At 44.0% G+C, this 25,864-nt stretch overlaps 1 protein-coding gene across 2 annotated transcripts; it reads right to left on the reverse strand.

Moving 5' to 3' along the window:
• tmem68 (transmembrane protein 68) lies at positions 1-25,781 on the reverse strand. 2 transcript variants are annotated; one of them, XM_069173251.1, is made up of 9 exons: positions 25,698-25,781; positions 25,247-25,397; positions 24,815-24,988; positions 21,944-22,043; positions 16,011-16,178; positions 9,227-9,420; positions 5,985-6,045; positions 5,130-5,269; positions 1-4,006 (listed from the first exon to the last, which is right to left on the reverse strand). In XM_069173251.1, the coding sequence occupies exons 2-9, from the start codon at positions 25,304-25,306 to the stop codon at positions 3,902-3,904; spliced, it is 1,002 nt and encodes a 333-aa protein (XP_069029352.1). In that variant the 5' UTR covers positions 25,307-25,397; positions 25,698-25,781; the 3' UTR covers positions 1-3,901. The 2 variants fall into 2 exon arrangements, with proteins under 2 accessions (XP_069029352.1, XP_069029353.1); XM_069173252.1 differs by lacking the exon at positions 24,815-24,988.
• Between the last annotated feature and the right edge of the window lie 83 nt (positions 25,782-25,864).

The raw sequence follows: 25,864 nt of genomic DNA on the forward strand, positions 1-25,864 counted from the left end.
TTAATAAAATAAATTTATTAACAGGTTGAAGTGGGTCTCAATATTTAAAAGTGCAACATTGATATTATATCATAATTTAAAAATACACCTTAGAGCATCTAAAAACTAACAACATAAATATGGAAAAAGGCAACCAATCCCCGAACGTAAAGTCTCCAGTTAGACATCACTCGGTCTCACAAAGGCTTCGTTAAAAATGAAAAAGTTGGAGTTGGCAGTGACACTTTGATGACGGCGTGTACAAAAACATTTCTGAATCACAATATATACACTCATTCATGCAAATATAAACACACACTAAGACTGTTACACACCTTTAAACCACCGCAAAAATGAAACTGTACGTGACAAATGATAAAAACACTGCTGATAAAGGAATGAAGCCAAACTGATCGTATTACATCATTATTAATATACAGTACACATGCAGCGTATGTAGTAATAGTATTTTCACTGATATGATGAATACTACTGTGAGTGGATGGAGGAGTTTTGTGAGGGGACACCTGCAGTTTTATGAGCAGTCACTGAAGTATCTGTCAAGGGTTCAAGGTTTTTTAAGTCTTTTCCTCCAAGGCTGCACACACAAACACAAACACGCACACACACACAAACACATGCACACACACGCACGCACAAACAAACACGCACACACAAACAAACAAACAAGCACACAAACATGCACACACAAGCAAACACAAACACGCACACACAGACAAACACAAACACGCACACACAGACATACTCTCACAAACAAACTCACACAAACAAACACGCACGCACACAAACACTCACAGAAACACACCAGACGGATGTTAATATCAAGTTTTTCCACATTTAAACTCATCTAATTTCCTGAATTCAGCTCGAGACTCTTTTGCAGATCATTCTATTGGCTTTCTCTTATTTGTAGTTTATCTTCGGTGTTATGACCTCCCCATAAAAAACTGATAATATGCATGATGAAGATTTCTGTGAGAATAATCAACACATAAATACTGCGATTCAACAGTTTTTTTTTTCAGTAATAATCTTTAAGATTTCATTTAAATAAATTTCTACTAAGTCACTATCAAGCACCAAACGAGATAACACAATGGTGATCGAGCTTGTGGTGCCCTGATAACAGCCCTGACGTTTGTAGTGTCATAACCTGAACGAGCCAGCTGTCTGTAGCAATATTCTCAGGAAAAATCACAGTTAGAGACGTGTTTTTCCATCAACCAGCTGTGGTTGTTCCACCAGAGAGGTAAACGGGCTTCAGCTGCAAAACGCACTGAAGTCAAACAGCCGAAACCGTTTGGATCTCTGAGAAGTCTAAAAACATGGCTGTAATTACTGCTTATCACCACAGGTGTCGCCAGAGGGACTGAACTTTAGTTACTTTATTCCTGCCTGCTTGGACTGCTGTTAATGAACAAACATCAGATGTGTTTCAAAGCTCTAATCTCAGAAACAGCCAAAGAGGGTGAGCATGCAGCAGATATCTTCACACTACACACCTTCCTCTTTCATCTGGCTTCTGATTAACAGCTGAAATTGTCAGTCATGTCTTTTATCTATCTAATTGTTTTCCTTCATTTAAAAACAAAAAAATGTATAAAATGTTACATCAAGTTTTTCTGCATATTTGTGGGTGTGAATACTTGCCTGTTTTGGGGGGGTTGTTTGTCAGCCACCTGTGAAGTTTGATTGACTGATAAAAGGCACATACTGTATCAGCTCTCACAAACAACCTCTTATCAGCTAACTTTGGCATTTCCAAAGGTATAGCACAACAAAGCCCACTGCTATGTGAAGGACTACTCCTCATCACTACTTCTGTTTTTCATTAATCAAATCAGTTTTTTTTCACTTGTTTAATATGCTAAATATCAAAAGTAGAGTAAAATGCACGTTGTAGGCAAAATAATCAATTTCAAAAATCTTCAGTTAATGCACTTGTTGATTATTTTTGTGTAATCAACTAATGGTTTTAAAACAACTTGCTGGCTCACAAAAAAAACTAAATACTAAAATGTGTCAGTTAGGAGTAAGCACCGTAAGATGTTCTGACATGTACAACCTCAAACGAGTTCAGAGTCCCTCGGGTTGTTGAGTCTGGATTTGCCTTTTGATTTAAGGTACACCTGAACATTTCAGTAACAATCCCTCCAACCAGCAGACAGTTCACAGACTATAAAAAACATTTAAACACTTTCCATGTATCATATCACAGATTTAAAATTTAAAGAATCATGAATTATCTACCAATATTGTCTGGTTAAGTTTTAAACTCAATTATATTGAAAATATCTAGTGATCGCCTTACTGTGACCTGACCTCAGAAACACAGGAGAACGTTTGAGACTATTTAACTGCTCGTTACTGAGGAAATGAACAGTGTTCGCTTGGTAAATACCCGATTGTTTAGGAAACGATGCAGCAGGCGTTAGTATCCAAGGAAATACATTTCTCCTTGTTCTCATAATCCGGTTCTCCTTTTCCTTATATTTATACAACCAAATGGGGTTCTTCAGCCTCACGCAGTGGGAAAATAGGAGGAGTAGATAATTAGATGGTGTGTCACAACAGACTTCAATCAAGCACAATTAAACCAGCATCACAGAGCAAGACAGCCCAACAGCTTGAACAGTATGTGAGCGTTGAGATCAGCATATCAGGGCATGTGCTATGTGGATAATTTAACTCTAAACTTTAATTGTTATTTCATCATTAATTAAATGTCAAAGTGAAAAAAGAACACTCATCCAATCTAATGAAATCAGATGATGAGGAGTGAGCAGAAGTAAATTACACATGCTCAGAGCTCCCGATGCGATTCATTCATTAACACTGATAAAGAGTTCAACATGCCACTGATGTGCTGCTAATAAATGAATTGCATTGGGAGCTTTGAGTGTGAACAATCTATTCATTGCTTCAATGACCGAAGCTGCTGCGTATAAATTCCTCTGATCGTGACTGTGTAAATCAGTGTCACTCTGGTCTGATCAGTTTACTAAACCAGATGAGTAGAGAAAAAGGCTTTATCTGCAATCTAATTGCAATTTATTTGTAGTTAACCAAAGTTAACTTCTATATTATATGGCTGAGAATGGTTACTGCGTCTTGACGACCGCCAACTGCCTGATTTACATCTAATTTAATAGACAAGAGTCAGCTAAATTTTAATATGATTAACTGAATCAGAAGGTTTCATACAAAAAATAATAATAATTATTATTATTAATGTAAATGGGATTAAATACGTTGGACATCCACCAAACCTGACTGTGGGATTTAGGCCAGGTCTGATTATGGGCACTTTTTCCACTGAACCCAGGATAACAGCCCTCTGTCAGCAAACAAAACGTAATTTCACCTAAAAAATGTCACTGCACCATCACATCTTTACCGGCAAACCCCTTGTCACCACAGCCATGTTCACATTGAGCCATGAAAATAGCAACTCAAGGCAGGCATGGACATAAGTACCAAACTGCACTATTGTGACTGAAAACTGGGCCCTTTGAATCTCCTGCTGACGTAAATGTGCTTGTAATAGTTTATTATGAAACAAAATTCCTGTATCCCAAATATTGCTTAGAAACAGCTACAATAATAAATTACAATTAATGTCAAGAGGAAATTGTGCATGTGAGTAAAGAGGAAATAATTATTTTTCCATTCCTTTAGTTTTGAGGTATAAATATTAAGTCCACCATCATTTTCAGGAAATCTAGTTTTAAGTGGGAATAAGAGGATGAAAAATGGAGTCCAAGTACACAAAAATAAATTTTAGAGATGTGCAATAGAAAATGTGTAAATAGTCCAACAAGTTAGGCCATCAAACCTGTGCACACAGCAGTCATGTCGTTTTGGTCACAAAGTGTTGGTGTGTGTTTTTAACCTGCTGTTGTTAATGGTCTTTGTGTTTGGTGTAGAATCGCTCCAACAAGGCTCTGAGGATGTTCCCTGGGATCTGCTGGTGCTCGTCTATCAGAGACTGGACTGCCTGCTGCACCTGCAGAGGAAGAAAAGATAGTAGGCAGATTCACATATGAATGACTTGTGTTTTATGCAATAGATTGCATCAGTGCAAACATCAAGGAAAACCCTCAAAAAGAATCACAACTGTTGAGCACTTCATGAGGAAAACGTGCTTAATTACACAGATAGAAGTCAAGAGCTTCAGTTAATGTTTCAGGGTGGAGGCTCTATTGGCAGAAATGGCAAATAACAATCATAATTATGTTTTCATTTATGGATAATCACCTGAAAGTAGGAATGGGTGTGATGCCTTCAATTGAACCCAACATGTTGCACCGCCATGCTTCAGTAGCCTTGAACAGGCAGACTGTTACACCAGTTCTAACTATTAGACCGTTACACACACTGGTTCTAACATTCAGACCGTTACACTGGTTCTAACATTCAGACTGTTACACCAGTTCTAACTATTAGACCGTTACACACACTGGTTCTAACATTCAGACCGTTACACTGGTTCTAACATTTAGACCGTTACACTGGTTCTAACATTCAGACTGTTACACCAGTTCTAACTATTAGACCGTTACACACACTGGTTCTAACATTCAGACCGTTACACTGGTTCTAACATTCAGACCGTTACAACAATCGGTAACGATTGTTGAAGACAGATGGGCTGATTTGAGTATTTGTGGAAGAGCTTGTCTCCTGGACTTTCCACACAACAGCTATGAGGGTTTACTTAGAATCGCAAACAAACTAAAACATTTGGTGATCAGCAATTTAGTGGAAGAGCAGCTTGAAGATCAGAGTAGAAGTGGTTGGATCGGATACCAACCCTCACTCCGATAACCTTTCTTTTAAACTGTGCTGCAGCTCACACTCACAACACGTCCAAATTTGAGCTGCACTGGGCCACAACAGCTGGAGACTGACTGCTTCCACCAGTCTCAGATGGGCAACCAAAATTTGTGTCACCAGTTTAGTGTCCAACCAAATGGGAAATGCAGAACGATTTGATTTAAAAAAAAAAAAAAGAAAGAAAGAAAGAAAGAAACTAACTAACCAACTAACTAAGAAACAAAGAAAGAAATAAGCAAACAAAGAAATGGAAATGTAGCTGCCAGCAGAAGAACAGCTTTTTTTCCACTCACTTTCTCTGCCAGCTCTGCAGCACTAACGTTGGGGTTATACGGGATGGGATCACCGAGGAAGGTTCGAAACTTCACAGGAAATCCTCCATAAACCGGCGCCACGGGAAGACGAAACCTCTCATACAGCCAGCGGAAAAATCCTGGACCAAAGGAGACGGAGAGATTGTGTCAGGTGGAGAAATATAAAGAAAAGGTTCAGATTCAACTGCAGACAATGACAGCTGTGCAGATTGAGCCCAGTCCTCTCACTGCCACTCTGTTCTGAGGATACAGGATGTTCTCTGGGTTGGTGGAGGGCTCAGCTGCTGTGGTAACGGTTGTCAGCAGGTATTTGACTAAAAACGTCACATCTTCACTATCATCATCTCTATATTCATTTAAAAATGCTCTGTCTGCCATAAAGGTAATAACCACCAAACACTGGTAAAGCCAAGCTTACAGCGGGTGCTGCATGTACGTTTTCTAATGGAAGGGAAAACCCTGAGGCAGGTGATGGTTTTTAATTCACTTCTTGTCAGTAAATAAATGCAGTAAAGTAAGAGTCAAACCAACATTGAATGTATTCACACAAGGATTATGCATGTACATCTTATTCCTCTGGGCCAAAGAGCACCGTTGTTCTACAGCAACTATTGGTTGACATGTTCCTTCATTACCATGACCACAAACTTCAGTTTATCTTGAATCAACGTCCTGCTGCCCCAAATACTCCAAACTAAGAGATTATTTACCACAACCACATTTCCATATGTCACCCTAATACATTAATAAGCAATGTGTCTGAAATAACCCGTTCTGTGTGAGTATCAGTGAAGCCGTCAGCTTGGTGATGTTTTCTTTGTGATGTGAACTTACTGAGAGTTCCCAGTGATCTGAAGCCTTCCCGCACATTTTGAGTAAACATTGGAATTACTGGCTGGAAGAAAGAAGAGAGGAAGATGAAGAGGTTAGAGATGAAGGCTTTCTACCACAGAAACATTGAAAACAACAATAGTAGATTTGGGTTTCAGTAGAATTACAGTAAATCTGAATCCAGTATCAAATTCACTTATCAAATACAAATCCTCTAAAATCCCTGATCAAATCTCAGTCTTAGCTTTTATCATTTGACGGTATCTGAAATTACAAATATGCACCAGTCTAAGATTTAGGTCAGATCTGTGATCATTTCAGTGGTAGCTTGTAAATTAATAAACGCTAACATTAGTGGAACCAAATGTCCTTAAACTGTAGCTCCAACCTGAAAATGAGCTGAGCAGCAGCAGATCTGAACTGTTGATTAATATTATACATAAAAAACAGATAAAGGTTATCTATACAATGCTGGTTAACAATCCCTTTTAACACTGAGAAACTATCCTGTATGTCAGATAACTACCAATTATTACAAAGTAGGCTTTCACATACAAGGAATCTTCATGGCATTGCATAACAATAGAAAAATAAAATATCAGACAAAAAAATAAACCAGGCAAAGTGAGAAAAATACAACAACCAGAAACCACAGAAATTCAATTTCACGATGACAAATAATTACAAAAATATACATACAAAACAATGATGTAATGGTTTGTAACACACTAAATTATTGTTGTAAAATGTAAGGATTTTAAAATGCTATTAAATGATTTATTATAAAACAATTAAATAGTTATATGTCCTCATAACTTAACAAGTATAGCAGTTGTATTAAAAGTAAATATAAGACAGATTACGACATATAGCATATAAAATTCGTACACGTGAATAACCACTTCTGTTTATTACACACGATATAATTGTAATTATATATCTGGATAATATATCAGGCTAGCTAAACCTGGTACAAAGCATCTTTCCTCTTGAGTAATTTGCTTAGAGACATGACAATTATTGTGAATAATAATTGCAGGGAGTTACCACCGGTGAGGAGGGGTGGCGGGGAGCAGTGAAAATGAGCTGCAAGCAGGTGTGTTGTCATGTTGGAGAACCATCGCATCACAGTTCAGGTGGTTCACGGTGAATGTTTCCCTTCAGACGCATCAGAAGGTCCCAGGAGAACTCTGTGTTGACAGTCTGACTCTGGGGGACGGATTCACGGTTGCACAACCCCACCAACAGCAAAGAAAACCCACCCGGTGTTTCCTTCTTCGGTCTCAGACATTGACGTTGTGCCTTCAGACACGTGAATGTCTTTCAGACCATCTCTTCAGGCTCATTGCTTCTTGTCATAGACTTTTTAAAACATTTCAAGGGTCTCTGTTGCTGATTTTCCTGAGTTTGACACAGAACTTAAAGGGCAGCCTCGGCCCATGTCCACAGAGAAATCACACTCATGCTACTAAGAGGTGTGTAACTCAGGTGCTCCTGTTGATCAAGTGACAAAACTTAGAATACTTGCTCATGATGGTCAGAGCTTCTCCCTGCATGTCTCGGTGCTGCACTGCATTCACGCGTTAAAAGCAGAGCTGGTAAACAGAAGCTTTGGGCCGATAGTTTCAGCCAGGACTATCCAAAGTGCGGGAGAAAATCGTTTTGATTTGGTGAGAACAGTAAATCTCTACCACAAACAGTCAGTTTGACTTTAAACGTGACTACAGATGTGTATTTTTGCCTTAAAGGAAATCTTAGATACTTGGATAAAGTGCTGGTTGTCAACAGTGACTGAGAGGCAGGTCACAATGTCATGTGGCTTTTGACATAATGGAAACAAGTTTAACGTTAAAATTGTTAAATAAGACAGAAAGCTGGTGTTTCTGAGTTCTTCCTGTCTGGTGCTGCCTTCAACGCGTGTAATGAGATTAAATATTTAAGCTATTACATAACAGTCATCTTTCAGATGATAAGGCTATTTATAGTGTCGCAGGTTAAAAGCAAATATGTTGGCTTGTAAATGAAGAATGAGGACAGACTTGCAGACCTGTCTGTACCCTGTGAACCCTGAACACTGCCCACTAGTGCCACAGAGACAACAAACAAACTCACCAGCTCTGCTGTAATTTAGAATATTTAACTAATGCAGTGCTGCCTGAGGGCCCGAAGATCACCACCATCCAATATTGGTTTCCAGCCTTGTCCCTTGTGTTCAGAGATTTCTCCAGATTCTCTGAATCTTTTAATGATATTATGAACCGTAGACGATGAAATCCACTAATTCTTTGTAGTTTTACGTTGAGGAACATTATTCTTAGATTGTTGAACTATTTTCCAACACAGTCTTTCAGAGTGGTGAACCTCTCCCCATCTTCACTGCTGAGAGACTCTGCCTCTCGGAAATCATCTTTTTATACCCAATCATGTTACTGATCTGTTGCCATGGTAACCTAATTAGTTGTCAGATGTTCCACCAGATGTTTTTAGTGTTACACAACTTTTCCAGTCTTTTGCTGAACCTGTCCCAACTTTTTGGAGATGTGTTGCTGCCATCCAATTCAAAATGAGCACATATTTTCATAAAACAATAACATTTCTCAGTTTCAACATTTAACATGTTGCCTTTGTTCCATTTTCAATTAAATATGGGTTTACAGGATTTCCAAATCATCACATTTTGTATTTATTAAAAAAAATTCAGTGTCCCAACTTCTTTAGTGACGGGGTTGTAAAGTCTGAGCCAATAATGTTGAGTTTAGTAATAAGTTTCACATATACAGGATGGGATAAACTGCATATGTGGAATAATACCGCAGCAGCCTGTTGATGCATCAAAACATTTTAAACATATATAAACTTCAACTACATTGTATCTGCAGGTATCAAGAGAAACACTGTAATGCATGTTTGAATAATATTAAACATTCAGTGTGTATAATTTACGAGGATCTATTGGCAGAAATTAAATACAAGAAGTATAATTATGTTTCAGTTAAGTATGTTTTCATTACTTTAGAATGAGCCCTTTATATCTCCATAGGGAGCCGGTCCTCCTCCACGGAGGCCACCATGAAGGGAAAAACCCAACACGGACTGAAGGGAGGGCCTTATGTGTTTTATGTGAGTTTCGTGACCACTATAGATTCCCCTACATGTTTGGAAGGGGAGGGTAATAGGGGGCATGTTCAGATGTTATCTGCCACTGTATACTGCACACTGCTCCTTTAAGAGAAGCTGAAACTCACCACTTGGGAGTCGATGGCGACCTGGGCGAAGCCTTTGCGTTTACCCCAGAGGAGAGGGTAGGTCTCATCGCTGAACAGAGCTTCCCGCACTCCTCCTGGAGAAATCCCCAGCAGGTCACCGTTCCTCAGAGCCCGCACACACTCCTCCTGGGGACCGTGGATCACACTGAACACCTCCAGCAGCAGTTTGAAACCTGGAGGAACGGGACAGGAGAAGACGCATTAAAGATACGGTGGGTGTTTTGTAGGACTTTACTAGTCATTATACGGACTAAAAGAATCAGCCAATCAGAGCCCTTGTTGTGGGCGTGCCTGTAACACGTGCTGGTTGTGGTTAAGTTGTTGCTGCAGCAGTAGGTGGGTGAGAGAGAGTCGGCAGGCAGGACAGAGTCACCAGAGTTTCACTGTCAATCATACATGTGCCTTCAGAGACTAAACCACAAACACTTATTCACACACATCTAAACACACATTATTACACAACCACACCCATCATAATATTCAATAAAGAAGATTGGAATCACATCTGCCTCCTCTAACTGATGCACCACTGTGGTCACACCCCCCCAACCAGCTACAGTTACAGTCCGATAGCTATCAAATCATCATTACAAATTTGGTCCTTCGAGCCGGATGAGAGTGATCAACGTGGAGTGTGAAGATGTTTCCATATGACAGAAGTGAAGCTACGTTACCAGCCCATACCTGCTGTAGAAGACAGATACGTCCCCCAGTCTGGTTTGCTGACTATGATGTCTCCCTGCCTGCAATGGAGGGAGTCCGCCCTGCTGCAGCATTCTCAGACCAGCGCCCCCTACAGACGGAGGAGCCTCACTACAGTTCTGAGGAGCACAGAGACACCGCCTTTCTCTTCTCTACCCCCAGATCAGTAGAACCCAGCTTCTGGAGCCTGTCTGAAGTATCCCAGAGAGTCAGTGTACTCGGGACCTCAGGACCATAGACCAGAGCAAGAGGCTTCACCTGCAGTATTAGAGGCGCTGCGACAGATTAGGGAAGACAACCAAAGGCTTCAGCTCACCGTACTGCAGATGCAAAGGCAGTTTAATGCAAGTAGAGTGCCAGACTCAGCCCCTCGTCCACCTAATACCACGCTGCCTACAAACATATTGATGGAGCTTACAGCCTGCCTCAAAAGATTGGGTTTAGATGATCAATCTAGAGCAGCAACACATGATCCCAACGTCCGAATACTGTGAGCCTTATACATTTCCAGTTGGATCAGGTCCTGCTCGCCAAACCAGCAGCCAAAGCCCCCTGTTTGTCCACGTAGAGCCCCTTCTTCACCGCCTCCGCTCCGATGACCAGAAACGTGAGGAGCCCCACTCCCACCGACGTACAGAAAGCGTATATCTGGGCCCTACACCCACAACCTCTAACTTCACTAAAGGAGACCCCCATGAGTTTACCAGATTAAAGACTTCCCTTGAGAACCTCCCTCCTGAGGATGCTAGAGACGTTCAAATATAAAATCCTGGTAGACTCGTACACAAACTCTTCCCAGCCCTTTACAGACACCATGGCCTCTTTAACAGGACATTGTGGGCAGCCCCACCAGCTGGCTTTAAAGCGTATTGCAGACCTGATGGAGGTCCCCACCATCCATAGCCACAACACAGCTGCCTTTAAAAAGATTTGCCCTTCAGAGTTAGAGCCCTGGTTGGCATGCTAGACCAGCTGGGAGAGGAAGGTCATAAGGAGCTTAAGTACAGGTCCCATGTCACCAGGTTGATGTCTAAACTGCCCCAAGATATACGCGCTGAGTTCATGAGATACCTGCACCCCCCTTCGTGTCCGCACCCCCACTCTGCTCGACTTTGCAGACTGGCTGGAGTTCGAGCTGAAGATCCAAGAGTACGGTTGCGAGTCTCTTCACCGAGAGGGCAAAGACAACACAGAGTTGAAAAGACAAAGAAGGAGGGACTCAAAGTCTGGTAGACCAACCTCAGCCCTCCATGGGACAGCGCAGACATCAAGCACCTCGACCGTCTCAGAACCCCCATACTGTACCAACGCCCAGCAGTACCTCAACCAGTGCACTAATTTCAGCCAGCCTACCACTGAGCAGCGCAGTGCCTGGATGAAGAGCAACCGACGCTGCGGTCGTTCTCATCAAGTTGCCCAGTGCAGACTGAAGACCAGGTGTAAGAAATGTGATGTGATGGCAGACACCTAGAGGCTCTCCGTGATCTCAACACAAAGCCAGCCTCAGAAAACTTTTCCTGCCTAGTGAGTACGGCCAACGAAGTGCTTTACCTGGATAGGAAAACCGGCTGCAGTCAGGCGCTCCTAAAGGTGATTAAAGTCGTTCTACATAATGGAGATCACACTATGGAGACCTACGCCATACTAGATGATGGATCTGAGCTGACGATGCTCCTTCAAGCACTGCTAAGGAGCTGAAGCTTCGAGGAGAACCAGAGCACAATATGTCTGTCTCCTTCTCTATTTCTCCTGCCAGTGACCCCCAAAAGACCTTTAAGATCCAGAGAGCCTTCACTGCTGACCAGCTGGGGCTAGCAGAGCACTCACAGCCTATCAAGACATTTCAATGCAAATACAAGCACTTGAAAGGCCTCTCCCTTCAAACGATGGACTGTGTCCGTCCCATGGTCTTCGTCGGTTCAGACTACCCCCACCTTATCACCCCAGTAGCACCGGTCCGTCTGGGACTCCCTGGAGGACCAGCTGCTGTGAAAACCCAACTGGGCTGGACCATCCAGGGCCCTACCAGGGTTGTCCACCAGAACCTCCAGCCACAGCAATGGCTGCATATAGCCACACACTCACACCCTCCGGAGCTCCTTCATCATGTGGAGTAGCTATGGCAACTGGATGTACTGCCTTACAGGAGCGAAAGGATGGTGACTAGATCAAGGCAGGACCATGAAGCTGTTCACCTGCTGGAAGCCACAACAGTGAGAGTGGATATAGATGGAGTGCAGTTCTATGCCACACCCCTGCTCCGTGTGCAGGACATGCCCTGTCTCCATACACCCAAAGAAGCTGTATTACCAAATCTGCAGAGTACTGAAAGATGCCTGATGAAGGACCCTGCATGAGCAGCAGCCTACAGGGCCGAGGTTGTGAAACTGGAGCAGGCTGGGTATGTAGCAAAGATAGGAGAACAGGAATTGAGCTAGTCAAAAGAGTCCTGGTTTATCCCTCACCATATGGTTAGCCACAATGGGGAAAAAACAGATTGTATTCAACTGCTCCTTCACCTATAAGGGCCATAACTTGAATGAGCTGCTACTATCAGGCCCGACTCTGACCTCCAGCCTGCTGGGTGTCCTGCTGAGATTCAGGGAGCATGCTGTTGCCATCAGCAGCAACATCAAAGGCATGTTCCATCAGGTCAGGTTACTGCCAGAAGGTAGGCCATTGCTCCGGTTCATGTGGAGGGACCTGAACAGAGAAGTGCCACCCATCATCTACGAATGGCAGGTTCTGCCCTTTGGAACCACATGCAGCCCCTGCTGTGCAACATTTGCACTACAGAAGCATGTGGCCAATCACAGCCAGCCAGAGGAGGACGTTCGAGTGGCTGTTGAGCAGTACTTCTACGTGGATAACCACTTACAAAGTCTCTCCTCTTCCATAGCCGCCAGGCAGCTGGTGGACAGGTTAAAGACACAGTTAGCTGCAGCTGGGTTCGAGCTTCGCCAGTGGGCTAGCCCAGAAGTAATCAGCCACCTGCCGAAAGAGGCAAGATCAGAGAGTACTGAGTTATGGCTCACAGAGTCCATGGCAGAGCCACACGAGCTCGCACTTGGACTTAGACGGTTGTGTGCCACTGACACCCTATCGGCTACAAATGTCACCTCACTGAACGTCCCACCTCGACAATGTGGAACATCTACAGCACCCTGGCAAGGCTGTACATCCCCCTAGGCTTCCTCATCCCCTTCACTAGATGGGCAGAGGTCATTGTGCAGCACTTATGGGACAGAGAGAGAGCGGGATGACCCGTCCCTGCCAGACGACACCTTCAAAGCATGGCTTACCTGGGAAGATGAGCCGCAACACCTTCCTGAGGTCATACTGCCTCTCGACCAACCCAGCAACCAAGATGTTGTGTCTTTGGATGACACTGAGCTGTGTAAAGCTACCTTCTGCGGCTCCATCACCACGGCTCCTTCTCTTGTCTACCTGATGCCAGCCAGTACACACGTTTCAGGGACATGGTGGAGGATGTTGTGCAGTCAGGTCATGGGGCGGCAGCCTACACCATCCGCTGAAGACTACCAGAAGCTGAAAGAGGCCTGCTAAGGCAAGCTCAGGTCGACTGCTTCGCTGAGGACCTCCAGAGCCTCTCAAACGACAAACCTGTGCCCTCCAACAGCCGTCTGATCATCTTATTCCCTGAATACGATGACCAACTGAAGCTGATTCGGGTTGGAGGTAGACTACGCCGCAGTGACTTACTGGACCCAGACACTGTCCACCCCATAGTTCTGGACCCTGCCCACCAGGTGACGAAACTCATCATTGAGGAGGTCGACAGAGAGCTTCGTCATCCGGGATCAGAGCGGCTCTTCGCAGAGCTTCGTTGGAAGTACTGGATCCTCCGCGGGAGAGAGGCTGTAAAGCGGCAGCAGCACTCCTGTCCTGACTGTCAGAGATGGCGTGCACGGCCTGCAGTACCACAGATGGCAGACCTTCCCCTTGCCCATCTCCGTCTACTGAAGCCACCTTTCTTCTCTACAGGCATGGACTGCTTTGGCCCCTTCACATTCAAGGTTGGGCGGCGCTCAGAGAAGCGTTGGGGCATACCCTTTCAGTGCCTCACAAACCGGTCTGTTCACATAGCTATACTGAGCAGTATATCTTCCCCAGCGCTTCATCTCGCACAGGGGAAAACCAGCCGAGCTTTTATCCGACCAGGGCACAAACTTTAAAAGGTGAGAGGGAGCTCCACAATTCGTTCAAGGCTATACACCCTACCCTACAGTCGGAACTAGCCAACCACACCCATCATAATATTCAATATAGAAGATTGGAATCACATCTGCCTCCTCTGACTGATGCACCACTGTGGTCACACATCCCCAAACAGCTAAAGTTACAGTCCTATAGCTATCAACCCTTCATTACAGTGGGATAGAAAAAAAGGATGGGAAAAGATGTAAGTTAAAGATGGCACTGAAAAAAAGTGAGGAATGATTACCGACACAAATACCGAAACCTAAATGAATTTCACTGGTTTGAAAAGGTCACATAAAATTATTAACAAGACAAACTTGTTGTTCAGGAAATTCTGAGAGTCCGTTCCAAAGACAAGGTCACAAACTCGATGTACTGATATAGTTGTTTTAAAGTATTGTGCAGAAATTAATACGAGGCCTCCACGCAATGCAGATCAGCACAAAACCAACAGAGGCACCATTAGAAAGCATCAGGTTGAGGAGAGACTCTACTTTATGGAGACGTCCTTGATTCACCAGCCTGACACACCATCTACAAGGTGGTTGCTGTTATGAGTACATTAATATGCCACATCTTTATAGTGGTGCTTAATATAGTCATTATAAAGTATGCATTAAAATTACTTTAAAAAAAAAAAAAAAAAAAACGTACAACAACTGCAGTACCTTTAAGCACAACTTACTTATTTTAAATACAAGTCTGCTATAAGTACACTGGAAGTGACAATTATGGAATGCATGTGAATACATTGATGTACACAGCCGTCTTTAAGTAACGTGGACAGACAACTGTGTGAGATACAGATAGCTTTTTTACTGCAATATGAAAGAATGCAACAGTAGTGACCTGTGAATTTATTGTACTACACTCTTAAGGAATAACTTAAAGAGAATGCTCATCGAGCAGTGTTTACTTATGTACAAAATAAATCAATATGCAGTAGGGTGTTATTTGTAAAGGCAGTTTTGTGTCTTTTTTTATACAAATATAAAATACAGTTTTGAGAGCAAAGTCAAGTTTCTAAGTGAAAACATATGAACTGAGAATAAAATGATGTGGATTGCAAACATATCATTGCTTAAAATGTATATAGTTTTGGTCACAGACTTCAGATTTAAACTTTTTTTCTCATCGATATCACACATCGTCTTCCCCCTCACTGTTTTGAATGAGTTTATCTAAGTGTACTTCCTTCCTCTGCTGTAATGTAATGGAGAATTAGTGGAGAATTAGCACCAACATAGTATATTGTTTGTATTATTGGTATGTCAGTGATTTCTTTGTATATTTAAGCGGTCATTTGTATACAAATGCCAACAAATGGTTATTTTTCTTCATGAGGCACGTTTCATTGTGAAAGCCCTAAAAAAAACTTTGAAATAAGCATTCGTTGTTGAAGTTGTACATAGTCATCATAGCTATTTGTATTTACAGACAAGAAAGTAAAGGGAGGGTTTGCACTTCTAAACCCTGAAAAGTGAAAAAACTGAAATAATATTAACATCAACACCGACTGATTTGGACAAACTGTTTATGTATTATTTAGCATTTGATGGTTTTACACAGAGTTCATCTGATTCACCAAAATTTGTTGAAAGTGATGTTGTGTTCCTTTACTTTCATGACTAAGAACATGAAACACTTCAAATGAAGAATATTTTACATTTAAGTCTAAAGAGTAGACTTGTACATTAAAGATAATGGATTTCGTGTAAAATAAACTATTCAAAATTTTAAAAATGAAAAGAAAAACACTGCATATATGATGAGCAATATTCATGGAGAATGTAAGTGTGAGCATTTATGTAAGTGTGCATGTGTCAAACAGAGTGAGTACCTGGGACCTTGAAGAGGAAGTGGTCAGCGACAGAGTGGCAGGTCCGTCCTTTCTGAAGGATGATGTTGGCCAGGAAGTAGTAGTAGTCGATGGGAATGGCTCCGTGATAGTAGACAATCAGAGCTGGTCCTTTGTCAGGGATCTTGTCCATCCCATGGATCTCATAGCCTGTGACACAAAGCACATGATGCATTAGTACAAGTGTCTTCAGCTGCGATACCAGCGAGTGCCACTAGAGGTCGGCTCCAAAAAGCCTCCGGCTCCATAGACTCCTATTCAACTTCTCTCATCAAATCCAAAGTGAATAAAATGTGTCCATCAGTTATCTCGGTGTTGTTAGCTAAAGTCACTCCTTCTTATTAGTTTTCTGGAGGTCCATCTGAAAATAATCCCTCATTCATTAGAAAAGAAGATTCAAGAAGACCTGTTTTTGGGGGCGTGTCTGTTTGATTGACAGGCCTGTGGTGCAGTCAGGTTACAGCTATCAGTGGGCGGGACATAGTATCGTCAGGTTTCCAATCAGATCGGTCAGATCCACCGCTGGCTCCTCCCCCAGCTCGTCCAAATATGGTCACTTCCTGCTCCAAACTGCTCCGAACTGGCAAGATGGTGACGGACAGAATCTGAACTGGAGGATTCATAACGTTCACAAACCAACGATGACATCACTGATGATTGATGACATCACTGATGGCTGCTGATTGGTCTTCACTTCAATAATCCACAGGATGCTCAAATAAGACTACACATGCTCTGCTCATGCAACAAAGTAAGACGCTGCCAAGTACAAAGCCTGAGCATCACGGTGAGAGCGTGCAGTGTGTCACTGGGGTTATACCGTGGCAGATCCAGATTATGTTCAGGTGGGGAGGTGCGGGGGGAACAACAGTTCAAACAGGGGGGGTCACCCAAAAGTGACAAAAAATGAAGGTTGAAATTCAATTAAAATCAAATGAATGTGAAAATGTGTCTCTGACTGACATCAGCTCTCTCATCTGGTCTTGGTCTGTCTTTAACGTTACGTTCTTCAACACAGTCCACACAGGCTCGGTGTTTGGAGGGTAATCTTGCAGTGAAATTAAAAACATATCGAGACAGGCTACTTCCTTTTAACATAAATACATTTAATGCCTTCGCACAAGATGAAAAGAAAAACATTCAGACTTTGGTGGAAAGTTGATCGTAGCTGGAAGGAATGAATTCTACATAGCAGGTTTTTACTCAAGTGAAACTAATCACTGCTGTTTAAAGACAGCACAGAGGTTTTATCAGATGATGTCTGTAGTACGGTATTGTAGCATGATTAGTGCTGAACTACAAACTGTCAGATACTAAACTTCTCTCGTCACCTGTGTCAGGTTTCAGCTGACTCAGCGCCTGTCGTAATCAAAGAAACAACGTGTTGAGTCAACGACAAGATCCTTCACTCCCCTCACAGTAAAACAAGGACGCCAGTGATCTGTGGGGGACTCAATTATCTTGGCTTTGTGTATCTTTGCAGAACCAGAGCAGAGTGATTTCTGTCAATTAGATCAAGGGGACATTGATAATGGGTATGGTTATGTAGCTTAAATGAAAATATAGCCTCAGAAGACTTATCTCACTGCACTTGTTCAAAAGCTGGCTGTTCTTTCCAAGCACACATTGATTGACATCACTCAGAGCCAATGAAAATTGGAAACTGAAAATGTAATAGTGTTTCCTCAAAACCCTGTTTTGTCGGACCACTTCTTATTAACATCTGAAGTTACAATAATGGACTACACAGCATGTGGGAATAAATCCCACTACAGTAGATGTCTGTCAGATGATGCCGTGGCCAAGTTTAAGGAAGCAGTTACATGTTTATCCTCTTCGATGCCGTGTGTTAAAGCAGTGGAAGACATCTACGTTGATCTTAGTCCCACACTAGTGGATCATCTGGTAGAAACACTGCAGTATCTCTGCTACAACTCTAGATGATGTCGCCCCTCTGAAGAAGAGAGTCATGAACCAGAGGAAGTTGTCTCCATGGTACAACTCAGAACTACGCTCTGCTAGGCAGCGACTAGAAAGATGGAAAGGAAATGGAGTTCCACTAATTTAGAAGAGTTTCACCTGCCTGGAAGGATAGTCTAATATTATATAAGAAAGCTCTTGGTAAGGCCAGAACTTTATATTATTCATCATTAATAGAGGACAACAAGAACAACCCCAGGTTTCTTTTCATCACTGTAGCAGGCTGACAAAGAGTCCCAGTTCTGTTGAGTCCTCTATTCCTTCAGCTCTCAGCAGTAATGACTTCATTAACTTCTTTACTAATAAAATTCTTACTATCAGGGAGAGAATCGGGCCGACCCTTCCTGACACCATCACTGATGTGTTGCTAAGCAACAGCAGCCCTGAAAGCAACTGTAGGACCAGATGTAAACTTGGAACATTTCTCTCCTGTTGAGCTCTCTGAGTTAACTAGAATTATTTCTTCATCTGGATCCTCTAGCTGTCTGTTAGATCTCATCCCAACTAAACTTTTTAAGGAAGTCTTCCCTTTAATTAATACTTCCATATTAGATCAGATCAACCTATCTATTGTAACCAGCTATGTACCGCAGGCTTTTAAGGTGGCTGTAATTAAACCTTTACTTAAAAAGCCAACTCTTGATCAGCTGTTTTAGGAAACTACAGACCAATTTACAACCTGACGTTTATTTCTGAAATCCTTGAAAAAGTTGTTTCAAATCAACTTTGTGATCATTTCCAAAGGAATGATCTGTTTGAAGATGTTCAGTCTTTAGAGTTCATCATAGCACAGAAACAGCTCTGGTGAAAGTTACTAACGACCTTTTGTTAGCCTCAGATAATGGACTCGTCTCTGTACTTGTTCTTCTGGACCTCAGTGCTGCTTTTGATACGATTGATCATACGATCTTATTACAGAGATTAGAAGATGTTACGAGGATTAAAGGAACTGCATCAGACTGGTTCAAATCCTACTTATCAGATAGATTCCAGTTTGTCCATGTCAACAATGAGTCTTCCAGACAAACAAGAGTTAGTTATGGAGTTCCACAAGGCTCAGTGTTAGGCCCAATACATTTTACTTTGTACATGCTTCCATTAGGAGATGTCATCAGGAAGCACTGCATCAACTTCCATTGTTATGCAGATGACACTCAGCTATATCTTTCTATAAAACCAGATGAAACTAATCAGTTAGTAAAACTTGAAGCCTGTCTAAAAGACATAAAGGCCTGGATGACCAAAAACTTCCTGCTTTGAAATTCAGACAAAACAGAAGTTCTTGTACTTGGTCCTAAACACCTCAGAAACTCTTTCTGTAATCACTTAGTTACTCTAGATGACGTTGTCTTGGCCTCCAGCAAAACTGTGAGGAACCTTGGAGTCACCTTTGATGAGGATTTGTCCTTTAGACACTGTATAAAGCAAATCTCCAGAACTGCCTTCTTTCATCTACGTAATATTAATAAAATCAGAAAAATCCTTCCTCAGCGTGACGCAGAAAAACTCATTCATGCGTTTGTTACTTCTAGACTAGATTATTATAATTCCTTGTTGTTAGGATGTCCAAATTACTCATTAAAAACCTGCAGCTGATCCAAACTACTGCAGCAAGAGTACTGACAGGATTTATCAAGAGAGATCATATTTCTCCAGTTTTATCTTCTCTTCACTGGCTTCCTGTGAAATCAAGAATAGAATTTAAAATTCTCTTGATGACTTACAAAGCTCTACATGACCAGGCTCCATCATATCTTAGAGATCTTATAGAACCATATAATCCTAGCAGAGCACTTCACTCTCAGTACGCTGGTCTACTTGTGGTTCCTAGAGTTTACAGAAGTAGAATGGGAGGCGGAGCTTCAGTTTTCAGGCTCCTCCCCTGTGGAACCAGCTCCCAGTTTGTGTTGGAGGGGCAGAAACCCTCTCTAGCTTTAAGATTAGACTCAAAACGTTCCTTTTTGATAAAGCCTATAGTTAGGGCTGGCTCAGGTAGACCTGAACCAACCCTTAGTTATGCTGTTATAGGCCGAGGCTGCTGGAGGACCTCGTTACATGCTGATCTTCTTTTCTTTCCTCCTACTCTTTAACTGACTCATACCTCACCATCCTTTTCTCTCCCATAGTTTCTTCTTTTTATCTGTTGTCTCCATTCAGTTCCTTCGCTCGTGTAGTTTCTGTTCTTTCTTTTCCAGATGTCCCGTCATGGAGCTGCATGTCTCTGCTCTGTGATTGTCGTCTCCACCAACAGTTCTCCTCTTCTATCTCTATGCTGTCCTTTTCTCTCTCTGCTCTCCTCTCACCCCAACCGGTCGAGGCAGATGCTCCGCCCACCTCTGATCCTGGTTCTGTTAGCAGATGCTCCGCCCACCTCTGATCCTGGTTCTGTTAACAGAAGCTCCGCCCACCTCTGAGCCTGGTTCTGTTAACAGATGCTCCGCCCACCTCTGAGCCTGGTTCTGTTAACAGATGCTCCGCCCACCTCTGATCCTGGTTCTGTTAACAGATGCTCCTCCCACCTCTGATCCTGGTTCTGTTAACAGATGCTCCGCCCACCTCTGATCCTGGTTCTGTTGGAGGTTTCTTCCTGTTAAAGGGAGTTTTTCTTCCCTCTGTTGGAGGTTTTTCTCCCTTAAAGAGGAGTTTTTACCTCCTAGTTTATGTAGGAATTGTTGAATTATTGAGTTTCTCTGTATAATGTTGTAAAGTCTTGCTGTAAAGACTTTAATGTGTTAAGTGCCATGAAATAACCTTTGTTGTGATTTGGCGCTATATAAATAAAATTTAATTTAATTTAATTGAAATAGGAGGGTGGGTGCCACCTCAGTAGATCCGTCCCTGGGGTTATAAATTGAGCCCCCCCTTCACCAGTGTTTGGTGGAGTTCGGCCCATGACACCTCGGGAAGACTCAACAGCAGTCCTGACGTCCCACAACTACTTCCATCAAGAGTATGATTTGTGCATTTTGTACTCTGGCAACGTTGTCAAACTTCAACATTGTACAAAAGACATGAAGGCCTGGATGAGCAGTAATTGTACCGTATTCTTCTAAATTCAGACAAATCTGAAGTTATTCTAGTCGAAAACTGTTCATCCAATCACGTCGTCAGCCGTCTTTGCCTGCAGCACCACTGTGAGGAACCGTGGAGTTGTCCAAGATCAGGATGAATCTTTCAACACACGCATGAAGCAAATCTCCAGGACTGTATTTTTCATCTGCACAATGTTCCACAGATCAGGAACATCCCGTCTCAGCACAATACAGAGAAATTAACTCATCATTTATAACTTGGAGGCGAGACTACTGCAAGTGTTTGTTGTCAGGATGTCCCGGTGGTTCTGAGAAGCCTCGTGATCCAGAACACTGCTGCAAAAGTGATGAGGGGAGTTAATAAGAGAAAGCATGCTTCCCCCATTTCGGCTTCTCTACACTGGCTTCGTTTAAAATAGAGACTTGAATTTCAAATTCCTGATATACAAAAGACTGAGGATGAGTTGGACCGCAGAGTGAATGAAACGCAGCCAATAAGTGATCAGTGTTTGTGGGAACTCCTTCAAGACTGTTGGAAAGTTTTCCAGAGGACAACTTCTTAAAACTGCTGGAGAATTAAGAGTGTGAAGAATCGAAGATCTAAACCTTATTTTTAATAAACTGTGTTTTTGTGCTTGCTACATAAATCCCAGTTTCATTTTAAAGTTCTGATGTCTTCAGTATTTTTCTACACAACAGAAAATAGTAAGAAACAATAACAAACACTTGAGTAGCGGTGCCCAAACGTCTGACTTCTCAAGGTATTTTTGAAATTGTGAAAAAGCTGTTGACTCAACTTGATGTTTATTGTTGAGGTCATAGTGGGTGATGGTGCGTTGGACCCTCATCATATCATATATGTTGTCCACCCAATTAACATGCATGTGGACGGAGGCGTCCTACCGTGCCATATGGCTCCGTGTCCGTCCCACAGAGTCGCCAGAGTCTTCCTGGCTCCGTCCCACAGGTTGTTGCAGTAAGCTTCCCTCAGCTGATTCTTCCTCTGGGAGAACAAAGCATCATGGGAGATTTCAGAGAGGCTCATAGGTCAGTGCTAATACTTATCATATCCAGTTATGACTTCACATGGATCCAAATTCACATGTTGTACTGAATTAAAATTAGAGGTGAACATTTTATTCCATCCATCCATCCATCCATCCATACCCACTTTATCCTGAACAGGGTCACGGGGGGGCGGAGCCTATCGCAGCTCACTTTGGGTGAAGGCAGGGTTCACCTGGCCAGGTCACCAGTCCATCACAGGGCCGACACTTCCAGAGAAACAAAGACCATTCACGCTCTCATTCACACCTCAGGGACATTTGTAGAACCACCAATTAACCGGAGACGCAGAGACGCATTGTTTTTGGACGGTGGGAGGAAGCCGGAGTACCGAGAGAACCCACGCAGGCACACGGAGAACATGCAGACTCCACACAGAAAGGCCCGGAATGGAACCCGGAACCTTTTGGCTGAGGCGATAATGCTAACCACTGCACCACTGTCTGTCTGTGTACATAACCGTCATTCATTAAGCAGCGTGTCGACTCTTTCTTGCTGGATATGTGTGCTTGTCATCACTGATCCATCTTATTCGTCTCTATGAGCTTATTTAATGTGTATCGGAGGCGTGAGGGACGCTGACCTCTGATTCTCAACGTTTAACCAACAAAATGCTTCAACAAATGTCATAAAAAAAAACCTCCTTATCAGTGTTGGAAAGTAATAGATTACCGAGTAACATGTTATAATAATATGAGGAATGTTTTTTCCAGCACTGAGAAGTGTGAGTCAATTTGAAATCCAGTCATTAAACAGCAGTTTCTAATTTGAATAAAAGCCCATAATTTGAGTTGTGACTGGCTGGTGGGGCGTCGCAGGCTTTTAACCTCTTGGAGGGTCGTCAACACATCGAGAGTCATCGAGGTCACACGTCAGTCGGTGGTCACATGACTCAGACGGTCCATTTCAGAACTAATCCTGTGGACAAGTAGACAATCTAAACAACAGTCTGAATGAGGGCGGAGCTCATTCTGCTCCAATCACAGAACTCCATTCATGTCTGCTGACTCGGTCACGTTACTCTGTCACTTCTATTCAAAACTGAAATGTCTGTAAATATAAAAGTTGACTGTGATGAAGATGAAGAGAAGAAACAGGTTTGATTGTTAAGATTCACTGATAATAGATGGAATCTGGGTTTTATGTTGCTTCCAGCTGTTTTTAATCTTTCTTCTGAATTAATGAAATACTTGAATCTTTAAACAGCAGCAGGATCAAAATGAACATCGAGCACATTTAAGCACAACAGTGGGACCGTCAGGAGGCAGGAGGCAGGAGGCAGGAGACAGGAGGCAGGAGGCAGGAGACAGGAGACAAGAGGCAGGAGGCAGGAGGCAAGAGGCAGGAGACAGGAGGCAGGAGACAGGAGGCAGGAGACAGGAGGCAGGAGGCAGGAGGCAGGAGACAGGAGGCAGGAGACAGGAGGCAGGAGACAGGAGACAGGAGGCAGGAGGCAAGAGGCAGGAGACAGGAGGCAGGAGACAGGAGGCAGGAGACAGGAGACAGGAGCAGGAGGCAGGAGGCAGGAGACAGGAGGCAGGAGGCAGGAGGCAGGAGACAGGAGGCAGGAGGCAGGAGGCAGGAGGCAGGAGACAGGAGACAGGAGGCAGGAGACAGGAGACAAGAGGCAGGAGACAAGAGGCAGGAGGCAGGAGACAAGAGGCAGGAGACAGGAGGCAGGAGACAGGAGGCAGGAGGCAGGAGACAGGAGACCGGAGCAGGAGGCAGGAGGCAGGAGACAGGAGGCAGGAGACAGGAGACAGGAGGCAGGAGACAGGAGGCAGGAGACAGGAGACAGGAGCAGGAGGCAGGAGGCAGGAGACAGGAGGCAGGAGGCAGGAGACAGGAGGCAGGAGGCAGGAGACAGGAGGCAGGAGACAGGAGGCAGGAGACAAGAGGCAGGAGGCAGGAGGGAGGAGACAGGAGCAGGAGGCAGGAGACAGGAGACAGGAGACAGGAGGCAGGAGGTAGGAGACAGGAGGCAGGAGGCAGGAGGCAGGAGGCAGGAGACAGGAGGCAGGAGGGAGGAGACAGGAGCAGGAGGCAGGAGACAGGAGGCAGGAGACAAGAGGCAGGAGACAAGAGGCAGGAGGCAGGAGGGAGGAGACAGGAGCAGGAGGCAGGAGACAGGAGCAGGAGGCAGGAGGCAGGAGACAAGAGGCAGGAGACAAGAGGCAGGAGGCAGGAGGGAGGAGACAGGAGACAGGAGACAGGAGGCAGGAGACAGGAGACAGGAGGCAGGAGGCAGGAGACAGGAGACAGGAGACAGGAACCAGTCAGGACCTCTGACTGGTGTAACCTCCTCTTCACTTCAGACAGGTGAGCTGTCACTCACTCAGTTTATTATGCAGGTCAGTTGTTGCTACACAGCAGCCGTCCTGCTACCTCCTCTCCTCACCTCCTCCTCTCCTCCTCTCCTCCTCTCCTCACCTTCCCCCCTCGCCCCTCCTCCCTCCCCCCTCACCCCTCACCTCCACACCCCCTCAGCTCCCCCCTCACCTCTTCATCACCTCACCCCATCACCTCCTCACTCCCCCCCCTCACCTCTTCATCACCTAACCCCATCACCTCCTCACTTCCCCCCCTCACCCCATCACCTCCTCACTCCCCCCCCTCACCTCTTCATCACCTAACCCCATCACCTCCTCACTCCCCCCTCTCACCTCTTCACCCCCTCACCTCAGAGAGACAGAGAGACTGTTGTCGTACCTTGTAGACGTGAAGGAAGAGTATGGAGAGGTAGAGGAGGATCACGATGAGGAAGGGCAAGATGAAGACGATGGCGAGAGGTGTGAAGACCCAGAACAGGTACTGCAGAACACTCAGGTAGTCCTCCATCTGGCCGAGGCCCGCCCAGTCCTCCCAGGCATGAAACACACACACCTGACGACCAGAACCAACAGGTCACAACTGAGATCCACTTCTTTGGTCCAAAATCTTAACAGCGAGCCGACTAGACGGACTGACAGGAAACGATACACCGAGATTACACCGAGACTACACCGAGACTACACCGAGATTAGACGAACGGTTCTCCGAAGATCTCAGCAGACACACGACTGCATCGAATACCTTACTGATGTTTAAGAACTGATCAGATTGGTTCCAGGTCCAAGTTGTGAGTGATGAATGGATTCGTACCAGGAAGGAGACCGTGTCCTCTGCTCCCATCAGACAGGACTGGTTGCCACCGTCTGACATCCTGCTCTCCAGCCGCCGATGGCAGGATCAGGTCGGACAGCCTCAGGAGGAGCGAGCCGGCTGCATGGAGGACGTCTGCTGCTGCCAACACCTGCGGGACAACTCACGTCATTCACAGGTGAACAGCAGGTTTCATTGGGAACAGGTGAGAAGTAACACGGTTCAGGACAACGAGGATTCTCTTTAAAAAAGCACTTCAGTCCGAGTCACGACGCGAAACCCGCAGACAGCGTCCAGCGTGACGTCAGTGTTTGAGTTGACGTCAAAATCTGAACTAACGTGAAACAATCATAACAAACAAACGGAGCTGCGGAATCTGACACCTGTCAGTCAGAAACACTTCGATGTCAACGTCTCAACTAAAGACAGAGCTAAGAGACAACGTCCTCACCGCCGCACGGGATCAGTCTGTGAGCGGAACCATTTCCACCCGAACACCGAAACACGTCCGCAGCTAACCAGTTTGATCACGACACCGGAACGCTTTAAGTGTCACACGGTCCGGTGTCAGGCAGATTCAGTGTCCCTGGAAACACCCATGGACTGATAGTTCCGCTC

Source organism: Embiotoca jacksoni, unplaced genomic scaffold (assembly GCF_022577435.1).
Source record: "Embiotoca jacksoni isolate LCO1_2020_lvr unplaced genomic scaffold, fEmbJac1.0.p SCAF_59, whole genome shotgun sequence".
Taxonomy (NCBI): domain Eukaryota; kingdom Metazoa; phylum Chordata; class Actinopteri; family Embiotocidae; genus Embiotoca; species Embiotoca jacksoni.

Coding starts and splice junctions, on each gene's coding strand:
- tmem68 (XM_069173251.1), bottom strand. CDS start 25,306: ATGTCAGACGGTGGCAACCAGTCCTGTCTGATGGGAGCAGAGGACACG. Junction 6,046..9,226: donor TCGCCATCGACTCCCAAGTG/GTGAGTTTCAGC, acceptor TCTTTCTTCCAG/CCAGTAATTCCAATGTTTAC. Junction 4,007..5,129: donor CTGCAGAGCTGGCAGAGAAA/GTGAGTGGAAAA, acceptor CTTCCTCTGCAG/GTGCAGCAGGCAGTCCAGTC.